Consider the following 17,798-nt stretch of genomic DNA (forward strand, 5'->3'; position numbering starts at 1 on the left):
AAAGGGAGAGAGAACCATTTCATCTTTTCTGGGTGTCAGGCTAGAGGTTTTCACTTTAAAAAAGGGAACGTGTGTGCTTTTCAGCTGTATGACACTTTTAAAAACATGTATCAGAAACAACTAGGTGAATTTCTAAATCATCCCCATTACTATCCCAACCTTGCCTGTCCCAAAGGACTTCACAAGCACATTCCCAGATTCACACCACCAACACCTGGCTGGGATGGGAAAGTGGATTCCACCTCCAGCAGTATTTCCGAAATTAATACCACACACCAGCAAAACCACCAAACTCTTGTGGTGCAAATTATTTTAAAAAACAAAATGTAACAGGTCACCATTACTACTCCCAGTAGTTCACAGCCACCAAATTACCCGGCCTTCACCAGCCAGGCCACATCCTGCCTCCACCTAAGCCTTTATTTACAGTCCAAAATCCCATTTAGCCCATCACTGGGGATTACTGTCTTCTAACACACTCCCAGTGACTGGCCCGATCACCCTTCTCTACATCCCACCATGAATCCAGACTGCCTTTTGTCCACCCTTTCTAAAAACACAAGTGTTCCGAGACACTTTTCACGGAAACGCATATCACGTGGCGTGAAAAAAAGCCCTTATTTTGCAGGGCCTCAGAATACCCCAAAACACCACAGCCACCGACAACGACTAAGACAACAGGCCCCAGCACTCGGCACAGCCGTGCAGGACACCCCGTTGTACACCTGTACCGGCAGCCGCCAACTCGGAATATCCCCCATCACGGGTGGCCCCAAAAATAGAAACACACCCCCCCCCTCTATCCTGGCAGACCCCACAGGGGAAACCCCTACTCCTCCACCCCATGTGGCCCCTAGGAAAGGGCCCCCCCGCGCACTCCTCTACCCCAGAGCCCCACGGGAAGACACTTCCCCATGCGGGCAGGCCCTCAGGAGGCCCCCGCCCCTCTCACAGGAGACCCCCCTTTACCCCGGCGGACACCCCAGAAACGCCCCGTCCCCTGCCCCGCCCGTTTCCCTGTGCAGGGCGGCCGTACAGGAGACTCTGCCCCGCTCCTGTACACCGGGAGCCGCCCCCGCTCCGCCGCCGCGGCAGCCCCACGACAGACCCCGCGCCCCTCCCCCGGCGAAGCCCACGAGCCTCGCCCGGTTCCGCCACACCGGGCGGCGGCCCCCCCGCCTCTCCTCCAGCGGGGCCGCGGCTAGGCCGGCGGGGAAGGGGCCGCCCCTCACCTCCGCCGCCGCCGCCGCCGCTCCCGCCGCGCCAGGCCCAGCGCACCCGCGGCGAGAAGCCGGAAGTTCCGCCGCCCCGCGGCACCCTGGGAAGCGCAGTCCCGCTCCCGCCATGCCCCGCGCCGCCCCGCCGCCGCCGGACTCCATTTCCCCGCGTGCCCCGCGCGGCGCCTGCCAGGACTTGTAGTCGCGGGGGGGCGGCGGTGGCGGGGAGCGGGCGCTGCCTACAGCTCCCGGGGCTCCGCGGGGCCGCAGACCGACCTTGGGGCGGCGGGGCCAGGCCCGGCCAGGCCGCGGGGGCGGTTCCCGCCGGGGCGGGGTGCCGCGATGCCGGGGGCGCCGCGGCGGCCAGTGGCAGGGCGGGAGGTGGCCGCCCTCCGCCGGCGTCGTCCCCCCCGCCCTGCCTAGGCCGTGCCGGGGGCTGCCGGGGGAGCCCCCCGCCGTAGCTACGCCCGCAGCGCTGCTTGCCCGGGCCTCCGGCGCCGACGGGAAGAGCCGCGAAGGTCGGTCCCTGCGCGTTGTCCTTTGGGGTTGTGGGGGGTCCCGGGCCTGGCGCTTCCCCGGAGCCCGTCGGTGCTCCGGGAACGGTGACAGCCCCCCGCGCCCGGTGGGAGAGGGACCCGGACGGACCCGCACTGAGCTGCGGGGGTCCCGGGGAGACCCTTGTCCTCGGAAGTCTGCGGGGAAGGGCAGCGGGCTGGCAGGGTGCAGCCAGGAGGGGAAAGGCCAGGCGAGGACGGGGCCCTAATCCGTAGCCCGGCACCGTCTAGGGCTGATGGGGTGTCTTAGTTTTTTGGGGTTGGCTTCCAGGTCCCCCAGGTGCAGCGTTACCCGCTGGGTTGGGTCTGGGTGCCTGGGGGGTAGGAGGTGTCATGAAGCACAGAGTGAAGCTGGGGCTCCGTGATCTTCCCCACCAGCTGGTTTTGGAGGCGCAGGGTCCCGGGCCAGCCTGCCTTCCTCCTGTTGCTTTCGCTTGTGGTCGCGTGTGCATGTTCGATTTTGAGCCGGTTTCCCCGCAGGAAAGGGAGGGCTGGGGACACGCTGGGCTGTGCCCATGAGGGCAGACCCCCCAAAGCAGGGGCTTGAGAGGGCACCCTCCTCGCAGGGGGTCCCACCATCTGAGTGTCTGTGGCCTCAAGAGGAGTGTCACCAGCCTGGTCTCATCTCAGCCACCTAATTCAGGCCAAGGAGGGCCATAAAACCCGCCCTTTGCAAACATGAGGCCTCTGGGATCGTTGGTGTGTGGGACCAGCCCCATTCGGGACGGTCTCCCTTCCCCCTTGATGCCAGGACACGGCAGAGGGAGGCTGAGCCGCTTTCCCAGCGCTCTGGGGAAATCGGGGCCAAGCCTGGATGAAAGGTGCTGGGGCCAGGGGACTGGAGACAACTGGGGCCATGGGAGGGAGGAAATCCTGCTGGATTAGAGCAGCTTTCCTGACATCTCACCAGGGCTCAGTGCTGCCTGCTGAGCCAGCAGGATCAGGCCGAGGATGCTGGCGCAGCCCCGTTTGAGAGCAGAGCATTTCGGGACTCATTTTGTGTGTGAGGGAACAGAGGGGTGACGCTCTGGGTCACATGTAGGTCGGGCCCTGAGGAATGGCTGCGGATGTCCACAAGAAGAAAGGCTGGGAAGTGCACAACGGGTCTCTGGCACCGGGAGATGGGCAGCACACGGAGCGGTCCGAGAGCCCCACGCCGGGTCTGGCGCAGGGGACGGAGCCAGGTACGGGGCAGAGTTCACCACGGGGGTAAGCAAGGGGAAAAAAAGAAAAAGCAGCTCCTTGTTTATGTAGCCTGAGTCCTCCACAGCTGGCAACTCCCAAGCAGCAGGACCTGCGCCCTGGGTGCCAGGGATGGGGAGAGGAGGGCAGGTCCCTCCCTGCAACTCCCTGTCCCATGTGCACCCCCTGTCCGCCCGCTGCCTCAGTGTGGGGGACAGGTGAACGGAACCTACATGGCCCGTTGTTTCCAGGGGCGGGCCAGGAGGGAGCCATGTTCGTGCACACCCGCTCCTACGAGGACTTGACGAGTCCCGAGGACGGGGTGGCCGCAGCACGGAGCCCGGAGGAGAGGCGGGGGGAGCCGGCCGAGCTGACCAGCATGGAGCAGATCAGCAAGGACTTCAGTGAGCTGAGCACGCAGCTCACGGGCATGGCCCTCGACCTGGAGGAGGAGATGAGGCAGAGCAAGGAGGGGAAGCTGGAGCCATCCCCGCAGACCACCCGCCGTGACTCGGTGCTGTCGGGCAAGGAGGAGGAGGACGTGACCATGGATGCCTGGCGCATGCACCGGAAGCACGTCTTCGTGCTGAGCGAGGCGGGCAAGCCCGTGTACTCCCGCTACGGCTCTGAGGAGGCCCTCTCCAGCACCATGGGTGTCATGATGGCCCTAGTGTCCTTCCTGGAGGCTGAGAAAAATGCCATCCGCTCCATCCACGCAGGTACTGCCCTGGGGGGGAGTGGGACTGGGGGGTGTCACGGCCTGCCTGCCTGTGCTCTGCCACTGCAGGCCACATTAGCTGTCCTCAGGGGCAGATTGGTTGCTGGGGGGAGAGGCTGCAGCCTGGCTCCCCCTTGCAGCCCAGGGGAGCCAGGCTTACAGCTCTGTTCCCGGTCCCCCTGGGGACTCCCTCCCGAACAGATGGCTACAAGGTGGTCTTTGTGCGGAGGAGCCCACTGGTGCTGGTGGCAGTGGCACGGACTCGGCAGTCGGAGCAGGAGATCGCCCACGAGCTGCTCTACATCTACTACCAGATCCTGAGCCTGCTCACGTGGACGCAGCTCAACCACATCTTCCAGCAGAAGCAGAACTATGATCTGCGCAGGCTCCTGGCTGGCTCCGAGCGCATCACTGACAACCTGCTGGACCTCATGGCCCACGACCCCAGCTTCCTCATGGGCGCCGTGCGCTGCCTGCCCCTGGCCGCCAGTGTCCGGGACGCTGTCAGCACCAGCCTCCAGCAGGCTAAGGCCAAGAGCCTGGTCTTCTCCATTCTCCTGTCAGGGAACCAGCTGGTGTCTCTTGTGAGGAAGAAGGATCAGTTCCTCCACCCCATTGACCTCCATCTGCTCTTCAACCTCATCAGCTCTTCTTCCTCCTTCCGGGAGGGTGAAGCCTGGACTCCCATTTGCCTCCCCAAGTTCAACTCCAGCGGCTTCTTCCATGCCCACATCTCCTACTTGGAGCAGGAGATGGACCTGTGCCTCCTCCTGGTCTCCACAGACCGTGAGGACTTCTTCACTGTCTCCGACTGCAAGCGGCGCTTCCAGGAGCGCCTGCGGCGGCGGGGGGTGCACCACACTCTGCAGGAGGCCCTGCGCACTCCCTTCTACAGCGTCGCCCAGGTGGGCATCCCTGACCTCCGGCACTTCATCTACAAGTCCAAGAGCTCTGGGCTCTTCACCAGGTGAGGTCCCAGGGAACCATCTGGCCAAGGCTGTGGTGTGGGGCACGGGGCAAGCCTTCTCTGAGAATCCCCCTCTCCAAGGGGGCTAACAGGGTGCTGTGTTCCTGCAGCCCTGAAATTGAGGCACCCTATGTGCAGGAGGAGGAGAAGGAGAGGCTCTTGGGGCTCTACCAATACCTCCACAGCCGGGCTCACAACTCTTCACGCCCCCTGAAGAACATCTACTTCACGGGCCCCCGTGAGAACCTCCTGGCTTGGGTAAGGGCTGTCTGCATAGTTTGAGTGAGCCCGTCTTCTCTGTTTCTGCATGGCAGAGCAGTCGGGGGGGGTGGGGCAACCCTGGGGTGGCCCCCAGCCCATGCACGGTCCTTTTGGGGGTCAGCCTGCACCCCTGTGCCAGGGAAAGGTGGGCAGGGATAGCAGCGGGGGCCAGAGAGCTCCTGCACCAAGGGTTGTGCCATGTGCTGTTGTGAACTCCCCAGTACCTGGAGAAGATGCACTCGGGGCAAACTGTGGGGTATGGTCCTCCCACTTGTGAGCAAACCAGATGCCACCCATTTCGGTTACCCCACTGCCACCTCCTGTCCCTGCACTGGAGCCCCTGTGCCCATTCCCGATAGCCTGTGGAGGGAAGATGCTGTGCCAGTCCCAAGTGGGGTGCAGACGTGTTCCCAGCGTGTACCCTGTTTCTTCATGCAGGTAACCAGCGCCTTTGAGCTCTACATATGCTACAGTCCCCTGGGGACCAAGGCCAGTGCCATCAATGCTGTCAACAAGCTCATGAAGTGGATACGGAAGGAGGAAGACCGACTCTTCATCCTCACGCCCCAGACATACTGACAGACACCGCCCAGGGCATGGTGCCAGCCGGGGGAGCCCCCGCTGTGCTGGGGAGCCCGTTCCCTGGGGAAGCCTGGGCCATGAGTCCAGGGGAGAGGGTGTGGTGGGACCCCGGAGCATGGGGAGACCCACCCATGGGACTGTCCAACCTGGGGGTTAGAGATAGGGTGCACAGCAGCCAGGGGAAGGGGTGAGCAGGACTTTCATCCGCAGGCAATGCCCCCAGCTGTGGGGCCTGCCCTTCCTCTGCAGCCCCCAGACTCCATCCCTTGTTGTGGGGTTCCTGGAATGGGGCTACTGATACCCCAGGTTGCTGGAGGGGAGCTGAACCGCTGGGTCCTGCTCCCTGTGCCTGGCACCTTCCTTTCTCTGCCATCCTGTGGCTGTGCCAAGGGTGGAGGTCCTGGGGGAGAATGTAGCAACATGTGGGGGACCCCTGTGCTGCTGTGCCCACAGACAGTGGGTGACACCACCCAGGTGGGGGACAGGGATGGCCTGGGGCATGCACTGCTATTCTCTCTGCCCTGGGAGAGCAGGGCCCCCCAAGTGCCAGGCAGCCTCTGGCAGTCTCAGAGCCCTGCCCCGGCAGGTTTGCCCCCTTGGCATCTGTGTGAGCCCGGACCCTTCCCACCATGGCTGTGAGGATGTCCCTGGGGACACTGGTGGGGTCCCGTCCACCTTCCCACGGGGACACAGAGCAGCCCCAGAGAGACTCGGGGCACCTGTTGGGGTGCTTGAGGGCTTGTGGTGCTGGCTCCTGCGCAGCAGACCGTAAAGGGGCAGCTCAGGTGCAGCCCCTGGGAGCCCCTGCTGCCTCTGGGCCCTGGTGCCCCCTCCCCCCCCCCCAGCCCAAGGAGGGTCTTCTCCTTGGCACAGGGGCACCTGCCCCCCAAATCCAGTCCCTAGAGCCAGCTCTGCTGAGCTTGCTGCATGGGGGCCATCTCCCCGGCTGTCCCCAGGCACTGATGTGGGGCTGAGGGCCCATGAACGCTGCAGCACCCAGGCATGGCCCGACCATGCATTTTGGGGCTGTCAGCTGAGCGCTGGGACGGGTGTTCATGGAGGGACAGAGCCACCACGGTGGCACCGAGGGAGCTGGGAAGGACCCGGCAGGGCTAGCACAGGGACTCTGCTCCTGTATTTATGCTCCTGCCAGAGTGTAATCGCTTGTCTTTGCTCATAAACATTACCTGGACCCTAAGTCAAGTCTCGTCACGTTCATGTGTGTCTGCTTGGTGGGGGGGGGGCAACTTGCCAAGCTGGGGCGGGGGGGGGGAAGTTTGGTCCGAGTTTGGGTACGGTGCAGTCCAGCCCCGGGAACCCGCTGGGGGCCGGGAAAGCTGCCAGGGAGCGGCGCAGGGCAGCCAGGGCTGTGCTGGCAGGAGTCAGCATCGGCCGGAGGGTGGGAGTGGTGAAAACCCCGGGACGAGCCGGCCAGGGCCAGCTAATGTCGAAACTGAGCGGGAGACGTGCAGCCGGAGGAAGGAGCTGTTGGGTAAGGCACGGGGCCAGCGTAACCACCGGGCCTTGCACAACACCACACAGTGCCGGGTGGGAGCCTGGGAGGGCTGAGGCTGGCCCAGTGGCGAGGGCAGGGGAACCCATTTTCGGGGTGTTCAGCCCTTTCTGGGACCGAAGTCCCCCTGGCAGCACAAGGCAGCGTCCTGCCCAGCTGGAGGAAGAGTCTGTGTGTGCAGCTGGGACCCACAGCCCCACCGCCCGAGGGCAATGGGACACTTGGAGTCCTTGGTGGGGCATATCAGGGTGTAAAACGTCTTCCTTCATCCCTGCGAACAGCAGCAAGTCCCGGCAGCGTTGGCACCTCCTTGCCACCGCAGGCAGCTCTCGCTGGCCGGGCAAAAAGGGACACAAGAAAGAATAGGCAAAGCAGAAATAACCCCCACGGCGCTCCTCGCAAAGCTGCGGCTGCCCTGGCCCCGCTCTTGCGCCCCTCAGATAAAAGCCCCCGTGCTGAGCCTGCCGCCCCCCCGGAAGGCCTGGCAGGGCGTTGCCGGCAGGGGCAGCTTCGGGGCAGTGGGGTGTTGCGGGTCAGGGTGTCGACAGCCGCCGGTGGCAGCGGCGGAGGGGCTAACGGGTGCCGACGTGCCCGGACCCCACACGCACCCCGGGGGGCTGGCAGCCGCCTCCCAGCCACGGGCACCCTCCGACGGCACCCACCCGAGCCATCGTGCCAGCCCTGCTCCCCCTGTCCTGACCAGGGGGCCCCGGCTCTCACCCGTGTCCCTTTGGGGCACCGTGCCCACCTAAACTTGTCGCCCCCCGCCCCGGGGTGCCCAGCGACCCTCCGGGCACCTCGGGAGGGTTTGCCCCCCGGCTCCCCCCGGGCTCCCTGGTCTCCCTCCCAGAGCACCCCCGTCGCCCCGGGCTGCGTGTGCTGGTGCCGGCCCTCGGGGAGCCCCGCGCGGCCCGGGGGCAGGGCCCGCCCGCCCCGGCCCGCCCCGGCCCGCCCCGGCCGCTCCGGCACGGCCCCGCCCCGGCACGGCACGGCAACGGCACGGCCCGGCAGCGCCCAGGTGAGTGCCCGGCCCGGCCCGGACGGAACTGGACGGGACGGGGCGGCCCCGGGAAGGGGCGAGTGGGGGCAGCCAGACCCGACGGGGACCCCGGCTGGGGACCGCTCCCGGCCCCGGTGAGCTGCGGGGGGAAGGGCGACCCCGGGGCTATGTCGGGGTCCCTGTCCCTGGGCGCTGGCAGGGGACTTGTCCCAGTCCCGTGGGGATCCCCTGTCCCCATTGCTGTCCCGGGGGGCTGGCAGGGGCCCACAGCCTGGCCCCAGGGGGCTCTCGGGCATCTTGTCCCCAGGGGGCTGGCAGGGTCCCCATTACAGTCCCGGGTGGGGGTCTTGTCCCTGCCTCCGGGGGACAGCGAGGGTCTGAGGTGGCAGCAGGCAGGATTCCTCCCCCCTCCCGCGGTCAGCTTGGCTTCACCTCCCGCCTGTGGTATTTAGGAAGAGATTTGGTGTGGTCCATCCTCCCCCAGCAGCACCTGTCACCATCGGGCCCTGGGGGACCCCAACACCCCCAGCCCCCCACACAGCTGCAGCAGTGCCCCAGGGTCCTCACCGAACCACAGCAGGTAAACCCCTTTCTCCTTTATTTTGACAGATGCAATGGTGACCCCTCCTCTGTGTGTCCTGACCCCGCTCGGTGCTGAGCACCATTGATATCCCCGCGCCAGTGGCACCGCGCAGCATGGGGCTGTCGTGCCCTGTGGGCCTCTTGCTGGTGCTCGCTCTGGTCTCGCTGGGCACCAGCGCCTGGCAGTGTCCCCGCATCCCTTACAGCTCTACCAGGAACTTCTCCGTCGCCTACACGTTGCCCGGCCTCGACGCCGACAGCCCCGTGCAGAATGTTGCTGTCTTCGCCAACTCCGCCGGCCCGGCTGCCATCTTTGTGGCCGTCCGCAACCGCATCCTGCTGGCCAGCCCCGAGCTGCGCCTCCTCTCTGTCCTCATCACCGGCCCGGTGGGCAGCGCTGAGTGCGAGATCTGCCGCCTGTGCCCAGACACCACAGACGGCCCCGAGGACACGGACAATGTCCTGCTGCTGCTGGACCCGCTGGAGCCATGGCTGTACAGCTGCGGCACAGCGCAGCACGGGCTGTGCTACCAACACCAGCTGGAGGTGCAGGATGGCCAGGTGGCCATCACGACCACACACTGCCTGTACTCGGCCATGGGCAACAGCCCTGCAACCTGCCCTGACTGTGTGGCCAGCCCCCTGGGGACCAGTGCCACCGTGGTGGCCACCTCCTACGCCTCTTTATTCTACCTCGGCTCCACCATCAACAGCAGTGTGGCGGCGCGGTACAGCCCACAGTCGGTGTCCATCCGCAGGCTGAAGGGCACCTTGGACGGCTTTTCAGATGACTTCCAGTGGCTGACGGTGCTGCCGCAACACCGGGACAACTACATCATCCATTACGTGCACTCCTTCACCGATGGGGACCACGTCTACTTCCTGACAGTGCAGCCGGAGCGGCCGGGCTCAGCGGCGTACCACACGCGCCTGGCACGGCTCAGTACCCAGGAGCGCGACCTCCGCCGCTACCGTGAGCTTGTCCTCGACTGCCGCTTTGAGTCCAAGCGGCGGCGGCGGCGGCGCAGCAGCGAGGAGGATGCTGAGTGGGACGTCGCCTACAATGTGTTGCAGGCAGCCCATGCTGCCAGGCCCGGCACCCGCCTGGCCCGTGACCTTGGCATCAACGACACCGACGTGGTGCTCTTCGGTGCCTTTGCCGAGAGCCGACCGGAGAGCCGGGTGCCACGGGAGAACTCGGCCGTCTGCGCCTTCCCCCTCCGCCTCCTCAACCAGGCCATGGAGGAGGGCATGGAGAAGTGCTGCAGCACCGGACACCAGCCGCTGCTGCGGGGGCTCAGCTTCTTCCAGCCGGTGCAGTACTGCCCACACAACGTGAGTCCCTCCACCCCGCATCTGTCCCGGGGGGGCTTGGGGGTCGGCTGGGACACGAGGAGGTGAATCCAGGACGCTGGGAAGAGCCGGTAAAATGTGGCGGATCGGGGAGGAGGGTTGGGCAGGAGGAGAGCAGTGTCGCCCAGGTGTGAGTCAGCCCCACCGGGCACCCACCGCCCGTCGCAGGGGCCGCTGTGCTCTGCCGGCCCCGGCTGCACCGAGGAGGCAGGGTGCTGCGGGGATCCAGTTGTGTTCCCCACCCTGGGCACCCCGTGCTCAGCCGGGCTGGGTGCTGTAGACACGTGTCCTGGCACGCGGCCACACCGCCACTTGCCATGCATTAGCCCAAAAGTCCCTCTCCTCGGTGTGGCTTCCGCTGGGAGCACCGGCTCCAGCCCCTGTGGTGACTGTCCCCAGCGCCGGGTTGTGAATGGCCACACTCTTCAGATCGCTTATGTTGGGGGGGGACAGGGAAGCGGCAGGGCGTCAGTGCTCCCCAGGCCGCCCCCGCCTTTCACCCCCAGCCGCCGCCTTCTCTGGGCAAATAAACCACAGGCGGAAGCACAATTAGTCACCGGGGTTTCTCGTCTGCCACAGCTGTGGGGCAGGAACACCGTGTCCCAGGGACAAGCCCCAGCATGGCCGGGACGGGGACAGGCAAACACCCCGGCAGGTCCCCCTCTGCAGACAGGGTCCCAGCAAGAACCCACGACACAAGTTTTGGTGTTCTCAGCCAGACACAGGGCAAGGTGCAGCCAAATCCCCTCCTCTTCCCATGCACGGAGCAGACAGCTCACTGACGCTGACTCACGCTGCAGGCACGGCAAGCCAGGAGGGGATCCCCGGCCCCACACATCACAGCGGGCTCAGTGGGGACCCCTTGGGTCCTGGTGTCCCTCTTCAACCCCAGCCCTCCACCGAGCTCCAGGGGTTGGGGGGGGCTGATTTTGGGGTGCCCGCCCTGCGGTGCCGGCACTGATAACCACATCCAGATGGGGTGGAAGGGGAGGGCAGGATCTGACGCCATGCGGGGGCTGCGGGAGGGGCCACAGATATGGTTTTCCCAAAAAATTTTCCTAGCCTGCTGGGGAGCTTGGGCAGCCAGCTGCTCCCCAAAATATCTTGCAGCTGGAGCTGGTGCCCGCCTGTGAGGGTATGGAGGGGTTGGGGTGCCGGGGCTGGCTTCAAGGTGCCCACCCCATGCTCGGCCACAGGTGAACCTCTCGGCTCCAGTGACCAACACCAGCTGCTGGGACCAGCCCACCCTTGTCCCTGCTGCCTCCCATAAGGTGGACCTGTTCAACGGGCAGCTGGCCGGCATCCTCCTCACCTCCATCTTTGTCACCGCCCTGGGAGACGTCACCGTGGCCCACATGGGCACAGTGAAGGGACGCGTCTTCCAGGTGTGACAGGGGGCTGGGTGGGTTGGGGTGCTCCCAGCAGCGTGTGGGGTGCACTCAGCCCCCCACTTTGCCCTGCTGCAGATGGTGCTCCAGCGCTCTAGCTCCTACCTCCTCACCTTGGCCAACTTCTCCCTGGGGGAGCCGGGGCCGGTGCGGGGAGCCATGGGATTGCAGAGCCACTCGCTGTTCTTCACTGCTGGCACCAAGGTGAGTGGGGGGCCCTGGGGGCCTGGGGCAGGCACTGAGCTCCAAGTGCCCCACTCGCCTCCACTCTCTGTCCCCAGGTATGGCGCCTGAATGTCACGGGCCCCGGCTGCCGCCACTTCTCCACGTGCCAGCGGTGCCTGCGGGCCGAGCGCTTCATGGGCTGCGGCTGGTGCGGGGATGGGTGCACACGCCACCATGAGTGCGCGGGCCCCTGGGTCCAGGACAGCTGCCCGCCTGTCCTCACTGATGTAGGTCTGCGCTGCTGTTCCCCCCTGCTCCCCACATCTCCCGGGCACTCAGATGGGGAGGGAGGTGGCAAATGGGGTGGCGTGTGGTGGCACCTTTGGTCCATCCGGAGACCTTCTCCCTGGGATGGGTGTCATGCTCCCAGGGGAAGGCAACCACCACTGGGCTTTCGAGACTCGGGGCGACACAGGTGCCTCTCCCGCAGTTCCACCCCCGGAGTGCCCCACTGCGGGGCCGGACACGGGTGACACTCTGCGGCATGACCTTCCGCTCCCACTTGGACCCCGACCCCCGCCACAGCCCCCCTGGTACCTACCGGGTGACAGTGGGACGGCGAGACTGCGCTGTGCTGCCAGAGGAGACCAGGAGCCACAGGTGTGTGGTGGTGCCATGGGGGGGAACAGCAGCAGAGAGGAGTCTAGAACTGCCCCCCCAGCCCAGAGCTGACCCCCCATCACCGTTCCGCAGGCCCCTGCCCACCTCCCGCCGCAAGGACTTTGTGGACGTGCTGGTGTGTGAGCTGGAGCCGGGAAGCCCGATGGCAGTGGGGGGCCCAGCCGACGTGGTGCTCACTGTGGAGGAACCCACCAGACCCTCTGGCTTCCACGTCCATGGATCAGCCACCCTCGGCGGCTTTGTCTTTGTGGTATGGACCCACACTGGTGGTCACCCCTGGTGGGGTCTGGGGGGAGAGCTTGGCTCACCCACCCATCCCACTGACCCTGTCTCTGCCCAGGAACCCCACATCAGAGCCCTGCACCCCCAATTTGGTCCCCGGGCGGGTGGCACTCACCTCTTGCTCCATGGCACCCACCTCTCAGCGGGGAGCAGCTGGAGAGTGATGGTCAACGGCTCCGAGTGCCCACTGGCCATGCAGCCCAGGTACACCCCTGCCCTGCCCCTGCCAGACACACCAAGGTCTCTGGCATGGAGATGGGCATGGGGACCCCCCATGGTCCCACTGTCCCCTCCAGCCATGGCTGCTGTGTCTCCAGCCAAGGTGACAGGGCAATTCAGTGCACAGCTCCCACTGCTGGTGGCCTGGGTGCAGCCTGGGTGTCCCTGTGGATCGACGGGGAGGAGTTCCTGGCACCCCTGCCCTTCCAGTACCGCCCAGACCCCTTCATTTTGTCCATCATCCCCCGCTGCAGCTATGAGTGAGTGCATGGGCTCCCTTACTCTAGAGGGGGAGAGCCCTGACCTCCCCACTGCCCCTGGCTGGGCTGGATGAGGGGCTGGGGACCACGTGCATCCTGGGGCCCTGATCCCTTCCCGCCACAGGGGCTCGATGCTCACAATCATCGGCACCCATCTGGACTCGGTGTATCGCACCAAGATCCGCTTTGAAGCCAGCGGCGTGAAGACTGAAGCCACAGTAAGCACTGGGGCAGGATGCCGTCAACCCCTATCCCTGTCCTGCCCCCCCCCATTTCCCTGCGTGCTGTGCCGTGCCGGCACCCAGCATCCCCCTGTCCGCAGGAGTGCGAGGGCCCGCAGGTGCCGGAGCAGCTGCTGTGCCGCAGCCCAAGCTTCCCCTTCGAGGGCAAGGTGGAGACAGCGCTGGGGAACCTGAGCGTGCTGCTGGATGGCAACACTGGCCACCAGCTCTTCCGTCTCCGCTACTACCCCAAGCCCAAGTTCTTCTTCCCCTCAGCGACAGAGGGCGGGCGCCTCCGCCTCAAGCCTGGCGACGATGAGATCAAGGTGCAAGTACGTGGGGCAGCGGGGTGAGCCAGGGTAGGGGGTCCTACCACTGGGACCCCCGGGCTCAGGGCACTGTGTCTGGGCAGCAATTAGGGCTGGACACCGTGGCCTCCTGCATGAACATCACCATGATGGTGGGGGGCCGGGACTGCCACCCTAATGTGCTGAAGAATGAGGTGACGTGCCGCCTGCCCCGCGACCTGCGCCTGCCCCCTGCCGGGGCCCCCGTGGAGGTAGGCACACCCCGAGTGGGCAGCCCCCCCCCACGGTGTCCCCCACCCCATCCAAACCGAGTCCTCGCTTTCCCAGATCTGCGTGAATGGCGCCCGTGAGGCGCAGGGCTGGGTGCTGCCCACCGCCGCCTCGCTGGACCTGGCCGCCAGCCTGGCCCTGGGCACCAGCGTCACCTTCCTGGTGTGCTGCATCCTGGCCGCCGTGCTGCTCCGCTGGCGCTGGAGGAAGAAGAGGGGTGAGTGCTGTGCTCACTGGATGCCCCGCTGCCCCCCAGCCCCCCGCCACACCACCCCACCCCCTGCCCATCCCGCTGCTGCCTGCAGGGACAGAGAACCTGGAGCTGCTGGTGCAGCCCGGACGCAGCAACCCTCCCGCCACCACCCAGCGCCCCGGCGTCGACTACAGGGAGGTGCTGGGTAAGTGGGTGTCACCGGCAGGTGGTGGGATGCTGGGTGCCTGCCCAACCCTCACCCTGCCTCTGCTTGTCCCGGCAGTGCTGCCCACAGCGGGCAGTCCCGGCCCAGCGAGGCCCTGGGCACACTTCACTGGTGCTGGTGCCGGTGCTGGTGCCGGTGCTGGTGCCGGTGTGGTGGGCGGCGGCTCCCCCATGCCCCTGCTCAGGACCACATCCTGCTGCCTGGAGGACCTGCGGCCAGAGCTGCTGGAGGAGGTGAAGGACATCCTCATCCCCGAGGAGCGGCTCGTCACCCACCGCCACCAGGTCATCGGCAAAGGTGACACCACACCCCGATTTGGTTGTGGCACCACCTGCTCACTATGTGGGGTGACAGCTTCATGCCACCTGTCCCCACAGGGCACTTTGGCAGCGTCTACCACGGCACCTACATGGACCCACTGCTGGGGGACCTCCACTGTGCCGTCAAGTCGCTGCACCGTGAGTAGCACCCGCTCCCACGGCACGGTCCTGTGGTGCCGACTTGCAGCACTGTCCTGCGGCAGGGCATGGCAGCAGGGCGCTCCACGGGTCGGCTCTCGGCAGGCATCACGGACGTGGAGGAGGTGGAGGAGTTCCTGCGTGAAGGCATCCTGATGAAGAGCTTCCACCACCCCCAGGTTCTCTCGCTGCTGGGGGTGTGCCTGCCCCGCCACGGGCTGCCCCTCGTCGTCCTGCCCTACATGCGCCACGGGGACCTGCGCCACTTCATCCGCGCCCAGGAGAGGGTAGGGGGTACCCTGGAGGAGGGGGGGGCGGGCAGCGGGAGGCCAAGGTCTCCCCGCTCACTGCTCCCACCCTGCAGAGCCCCACGGTGAAGGACCTCATTGGATTCGGGCTGCAGGTGGCCCTGGGCATGGAGTACCTGGCCCAGAAGAAGTTTGTGCATCGGGACCTGGCAGCCAGGAACTGCATGTGAGTGCGGCCATGCCCACCAGAGCCCCCCCATGGGGTCACCCCGTGGGCCCAGGGCTGGGCATGGGGGCTGCTGCCTGGTGGCCTCCCTCCCCAAAATGTATCCCACAGGCTGGATGAGACGCTGACGGTGAAGGTGGCCGACTTCGGGCTGGCACGGGATGTGTTCGGCAAGGAGTACTACAGTGTCCGGCAGCACCGCCACGCCAAGCTGCCCGTCAAGTGGATGGCACTGGAGAGCCTCCAGACCCAAAAATTCACCACCAAGTCAGATGTGGTAAGCACAACCCCCATCCCCACCCCCTGACCCCCATCTCCATCCTGCCCCGCCGTAGTGACTCTCTGCTCCACAGTGGTCCTTTGGGGTGCTCATGTGGGAGCTGCTGACGCGGGGGGCATCGCCGTACCCTGGAGTGGACCCCTACGACATGGCCCGCTACCTGCTGCGGGGGAGACGCTTGCCACAGCCCTGCCACTGCCCTGACACCCTGTGAGTGGGGCTGGGGGGTGGGCAGGATGGGTCCCCGGGGGCCACCAGCACTGACGGGGGTGTCCGGGCAGGTACGGGGTGATGCTGAACTGCTGGGCGCCAGCACCTGAGGAGAGGCCATCCTTCACGGAGCTGGTGGGCGAACTGGAGCGTGTCCTGGCCACGCTGGAGGGCGAGCACTACGTCAATCTGGCTGTCACCTATGTCAACCTGGAGCGTGGCCCCCCCTTCCCTCCTGCGCCCCTGGGGCAGCTGCCCGATGGTGAGGATGAGGATGAGGATAACAACCACGAGGAGGAAGAGGAGGAAAAGGAAGAAGAGGAGAAGGATGCAGCCATGTGTTGATGGGGTGCCCTGCACTGTGGGGGCTCCTGGACCCCCATACACTGTGGGGACACTCGCCCTAGGAGGGATGCAGCGTGCAGCAGGTGCTATGGGGCACCCTCCCTATGGGATGGGTGCTGGGAGGCAGCTGGGTGCTGTGGGTGCTCTCCCACAGCACACACCCAGACTCTGCTGGGTGCTCCCCAGGCTTGGTCCCACACCACGGGTGCCGTGGGGCTCAGTCCTGCACTGGCAGGGTGCTGGGAGGCTCAGCCCCACAGTGGTGAGGCTGTGCTGTGGGGTCTGGGGCTCAGCCCACAGCAGCAGGGTGCCAGGGGCCCCAAGCTCAGCCCCCTGGCCCTGAGGCTGTGCTGTGGGGCCCCAGCTCAGCCCCAGTGAGTGCCATGGGGTGGCCTGACCCACCCACGAGTCCCATGGGGTTTCCAATCCCTCGACTGCTCAAATCGCTTATTAAAACCTAATTATATTTTTTCCCAGGCTGAGGCTGGGTCTTCAAGGGGAGCCATGCCCTGGATTGGCAGCACCCCTGTCCCCCTGCGTGGGGGGAGCTCCCTGTTCCGGCTCCCCACCCCCTCCGGGGGCACCCACCTCGTGGGGGGCGCGGGTGAGGGTGCACCCACCGTTCCCGTGCCAGCCACGGGAGGGCACCTGCACACCGGTGCTGGCGTGGCCACCTCGAGCACCATCTCCCAGTGCCCGCCACACCAGGACAACCTACGTGCCCTGGGTCCCACCCCTGTGCTCGGGGGGGGGACACAGGCGTCTAGGAGGTGATGTCGGCACCAGGCAAAAGGATTTTTCTAAAAATCCCCCTCCTGGCTGCCTCCAGCCAGAGCACACAGCCCTGCTCACCAGTGATCCCAAACAGCAGCGGGTGCCAAGCCGTGCCCCCTGCCTCTGCCCCCTTACCTGGGCAGTTGGGGGCCATGGCAGGGAGGTGATATCTCGCTGGTTACAGCCCTTTCCACCCTCTTCAGCTGTGGCTAAATATAGCCCCAGCAGCTCTGCCGCCAGCTCTGCCAGTCAGGGTGGGCTCTGCCAGCCGGGTGGGCTCTGCCAGCCAGGTGGGCTCGAGGCACCCACCTGGCTGCATGGCTAGGGTGGGCCGTGGGGCGTAAGATGGCATGGGGGGTGTCGTGCTCTTGGGCAGGAGGTGATGGTGCCCCTGGGATCCTGCTGCCCCTGGGATCCTGCTGCTGGGGGTGTGGGTCACGGGATGACAGTGCCCAGGGCCTGGGATCACGGTGCCCCTGGGATCACGGTGCCCCTGGGATCACGGTGGTCCTGGGATGATGGGTGCCTGGGCATGGGATCAGGGTGCTGGTGGGATCACAGTGCTGCTGGTGTCACGGAGCCCAGGGCATGGGATTACAGTGTCCCTGACACAGGTGCCCATGAGACCACGGTGCCCAGGACATGCAATGACAGTGGCAGACACGGTGGCACCCAGCCCACGGTACCCGCCAGCGCCTGGTTTTGAGCACTGCTACCCACCCTGCCTGACAGCACAGGGTCCTGGTGTGGAGCATGCTGGACGGGGCTTGGGGCTGCTGCGTGGTGACCAAGCATTGTTACCAGCCTCACTTAATTACACCCTAATTGCTTCAGCCACTGCCTGTGCAGGGGACAGTGCAGCTCGTGCCTGAGGCTGGCACTGGGGCTGCCCAGGAGCGGGACAGAGCAGCTGAGCCCCCCGCTGATGCTCACTGCAGGATGCACCAGCTTTCACCACTCCTTTTGCTGGCAGTGGTGGCAAATGTCACATCTGCAAGGAGCTCATCCCGAGGAGGAGGTCCCCTCTGCCCCAATTTTAAGGCAAAAATCCCCTGGAACAAGGCACTGGAAAAGAGGAGGAGGCCGGTGATGGATGTCACCCCTGGGTGCATGTC

General features: G+C 65.8%; 3 protein-coding genes across 4 annotated transcripts in view; 2 read left to right on the forward strand and 1 right to left on the reverse strand.

Moving 5' to 3' along the window:
- Positions 1 to 1,294, reverse strand: part of RBM6 (RNA binding motif protein 6) — a 59,451-nt gene extending 58,157 nt beyond the window's left edge. The window contains exon 1 of the mRNA XM_074914293.1: positions 1,233 to 1,294. The gene's annotated coding sequence lies outside the window, so the exon portion shown is untranslated. The remainder of the gene's footprint in view (positions 1 to 1,232) is intronic.
- A 171-nt stretch (positions 1,295 to 1,465) lies between these two features.
- Positions 1,466 to 6,670, forward strand: MON1A (MON1 homolog A, secretory trafficking associated). Of its 2 annotated transcripts, none has more exons than XM_074914489.1 (6): positions 1,466 to 1,735; positions 2,814 to 2,955; positions 3,205 to 3,672; positions 3,873 to 4,638; positions 4,777 to 4,896; positions 5,338 to 5,476. In XM_074914489.1, exons 2-5 carry the CDS (start codon positions 2,829 to 2,831, stop codon positions 4,850 to 4,852), a joined length of 1,437 nt encoding a protein of 478 aa, XP_074770590.1. In that variant the 5' UTR covers positions 1,466 to 1,735; positions 2,814 to 2,828; the 3' UTR covers positions 4,853 to 4,896; positions 5,338 to 5,476. The 2 variants fall into 2 exon arrangements, with proteins under 2 accessions (XP_074770590.1, XP_074770589.1); XM_074914488.1 differs by having other exon boundaries at positions 1,469 to 1,735; positions 4,749 to 4,896; positions 5,338 to 6,670.
- Positions 6,671 to 8,690: 2,020 nt separating this feature from the next.
- MST1R (macrophage stimulating 1 receptor) lies at positions 8,691 to 16,105 on the forward strand. The gene is made up of 20 exons (XM_074914160.1): positions 8,691 to 9,911; positions 11,126 to 11,314; positions 11,396 to 11,521; positions 11,599 to 11,769; positions 11,973 to 12,142; positions 12,236 to 12,413; positions 12,504 to 12,649; positions 12,763 to 12,924; positions 13,049 to 13,142; positions 13,247 to 13,477; positions 13,558 to 13,704; positions 13,781 to 13,940; positions 14,029 to 14,121; positions 14,200 to 14,439; positions 14,520 to 14,600; positions 14,706 to 14,887; positions 14,965 to 15,074; positions 15,186 to 15,351; positions 15,428 to 15,564; positions 15,636 to 16,105. The coding sequence occupies exons 1-20, from the start codon at positions 8,691 to 8,693 to the stop codon at positions 15,907 to 15,909; spliced, it is 4,278 nt and encodes a 1,425-aa protein (XP_074770261.1). The 3' UTR covers positions 15,910 to 16,105.
- Positions 16,106 to 17,798: the final 1,693 nt, after the last annotated feature.

This window comes from Athene noctua, chromosome 10 (genome assembly GCF_965140245.1).
Source record: "Athene noctua chromosome 10, bAthNoc1.hap1.1, whole genome shotgun sequence".
In the NCBI taxonomy this organism is placed as follows: Eukaryota; Metazoa; Chordata; class Aves; order Strigiformes; family Strigidae; genus Athene; species Athene noctua.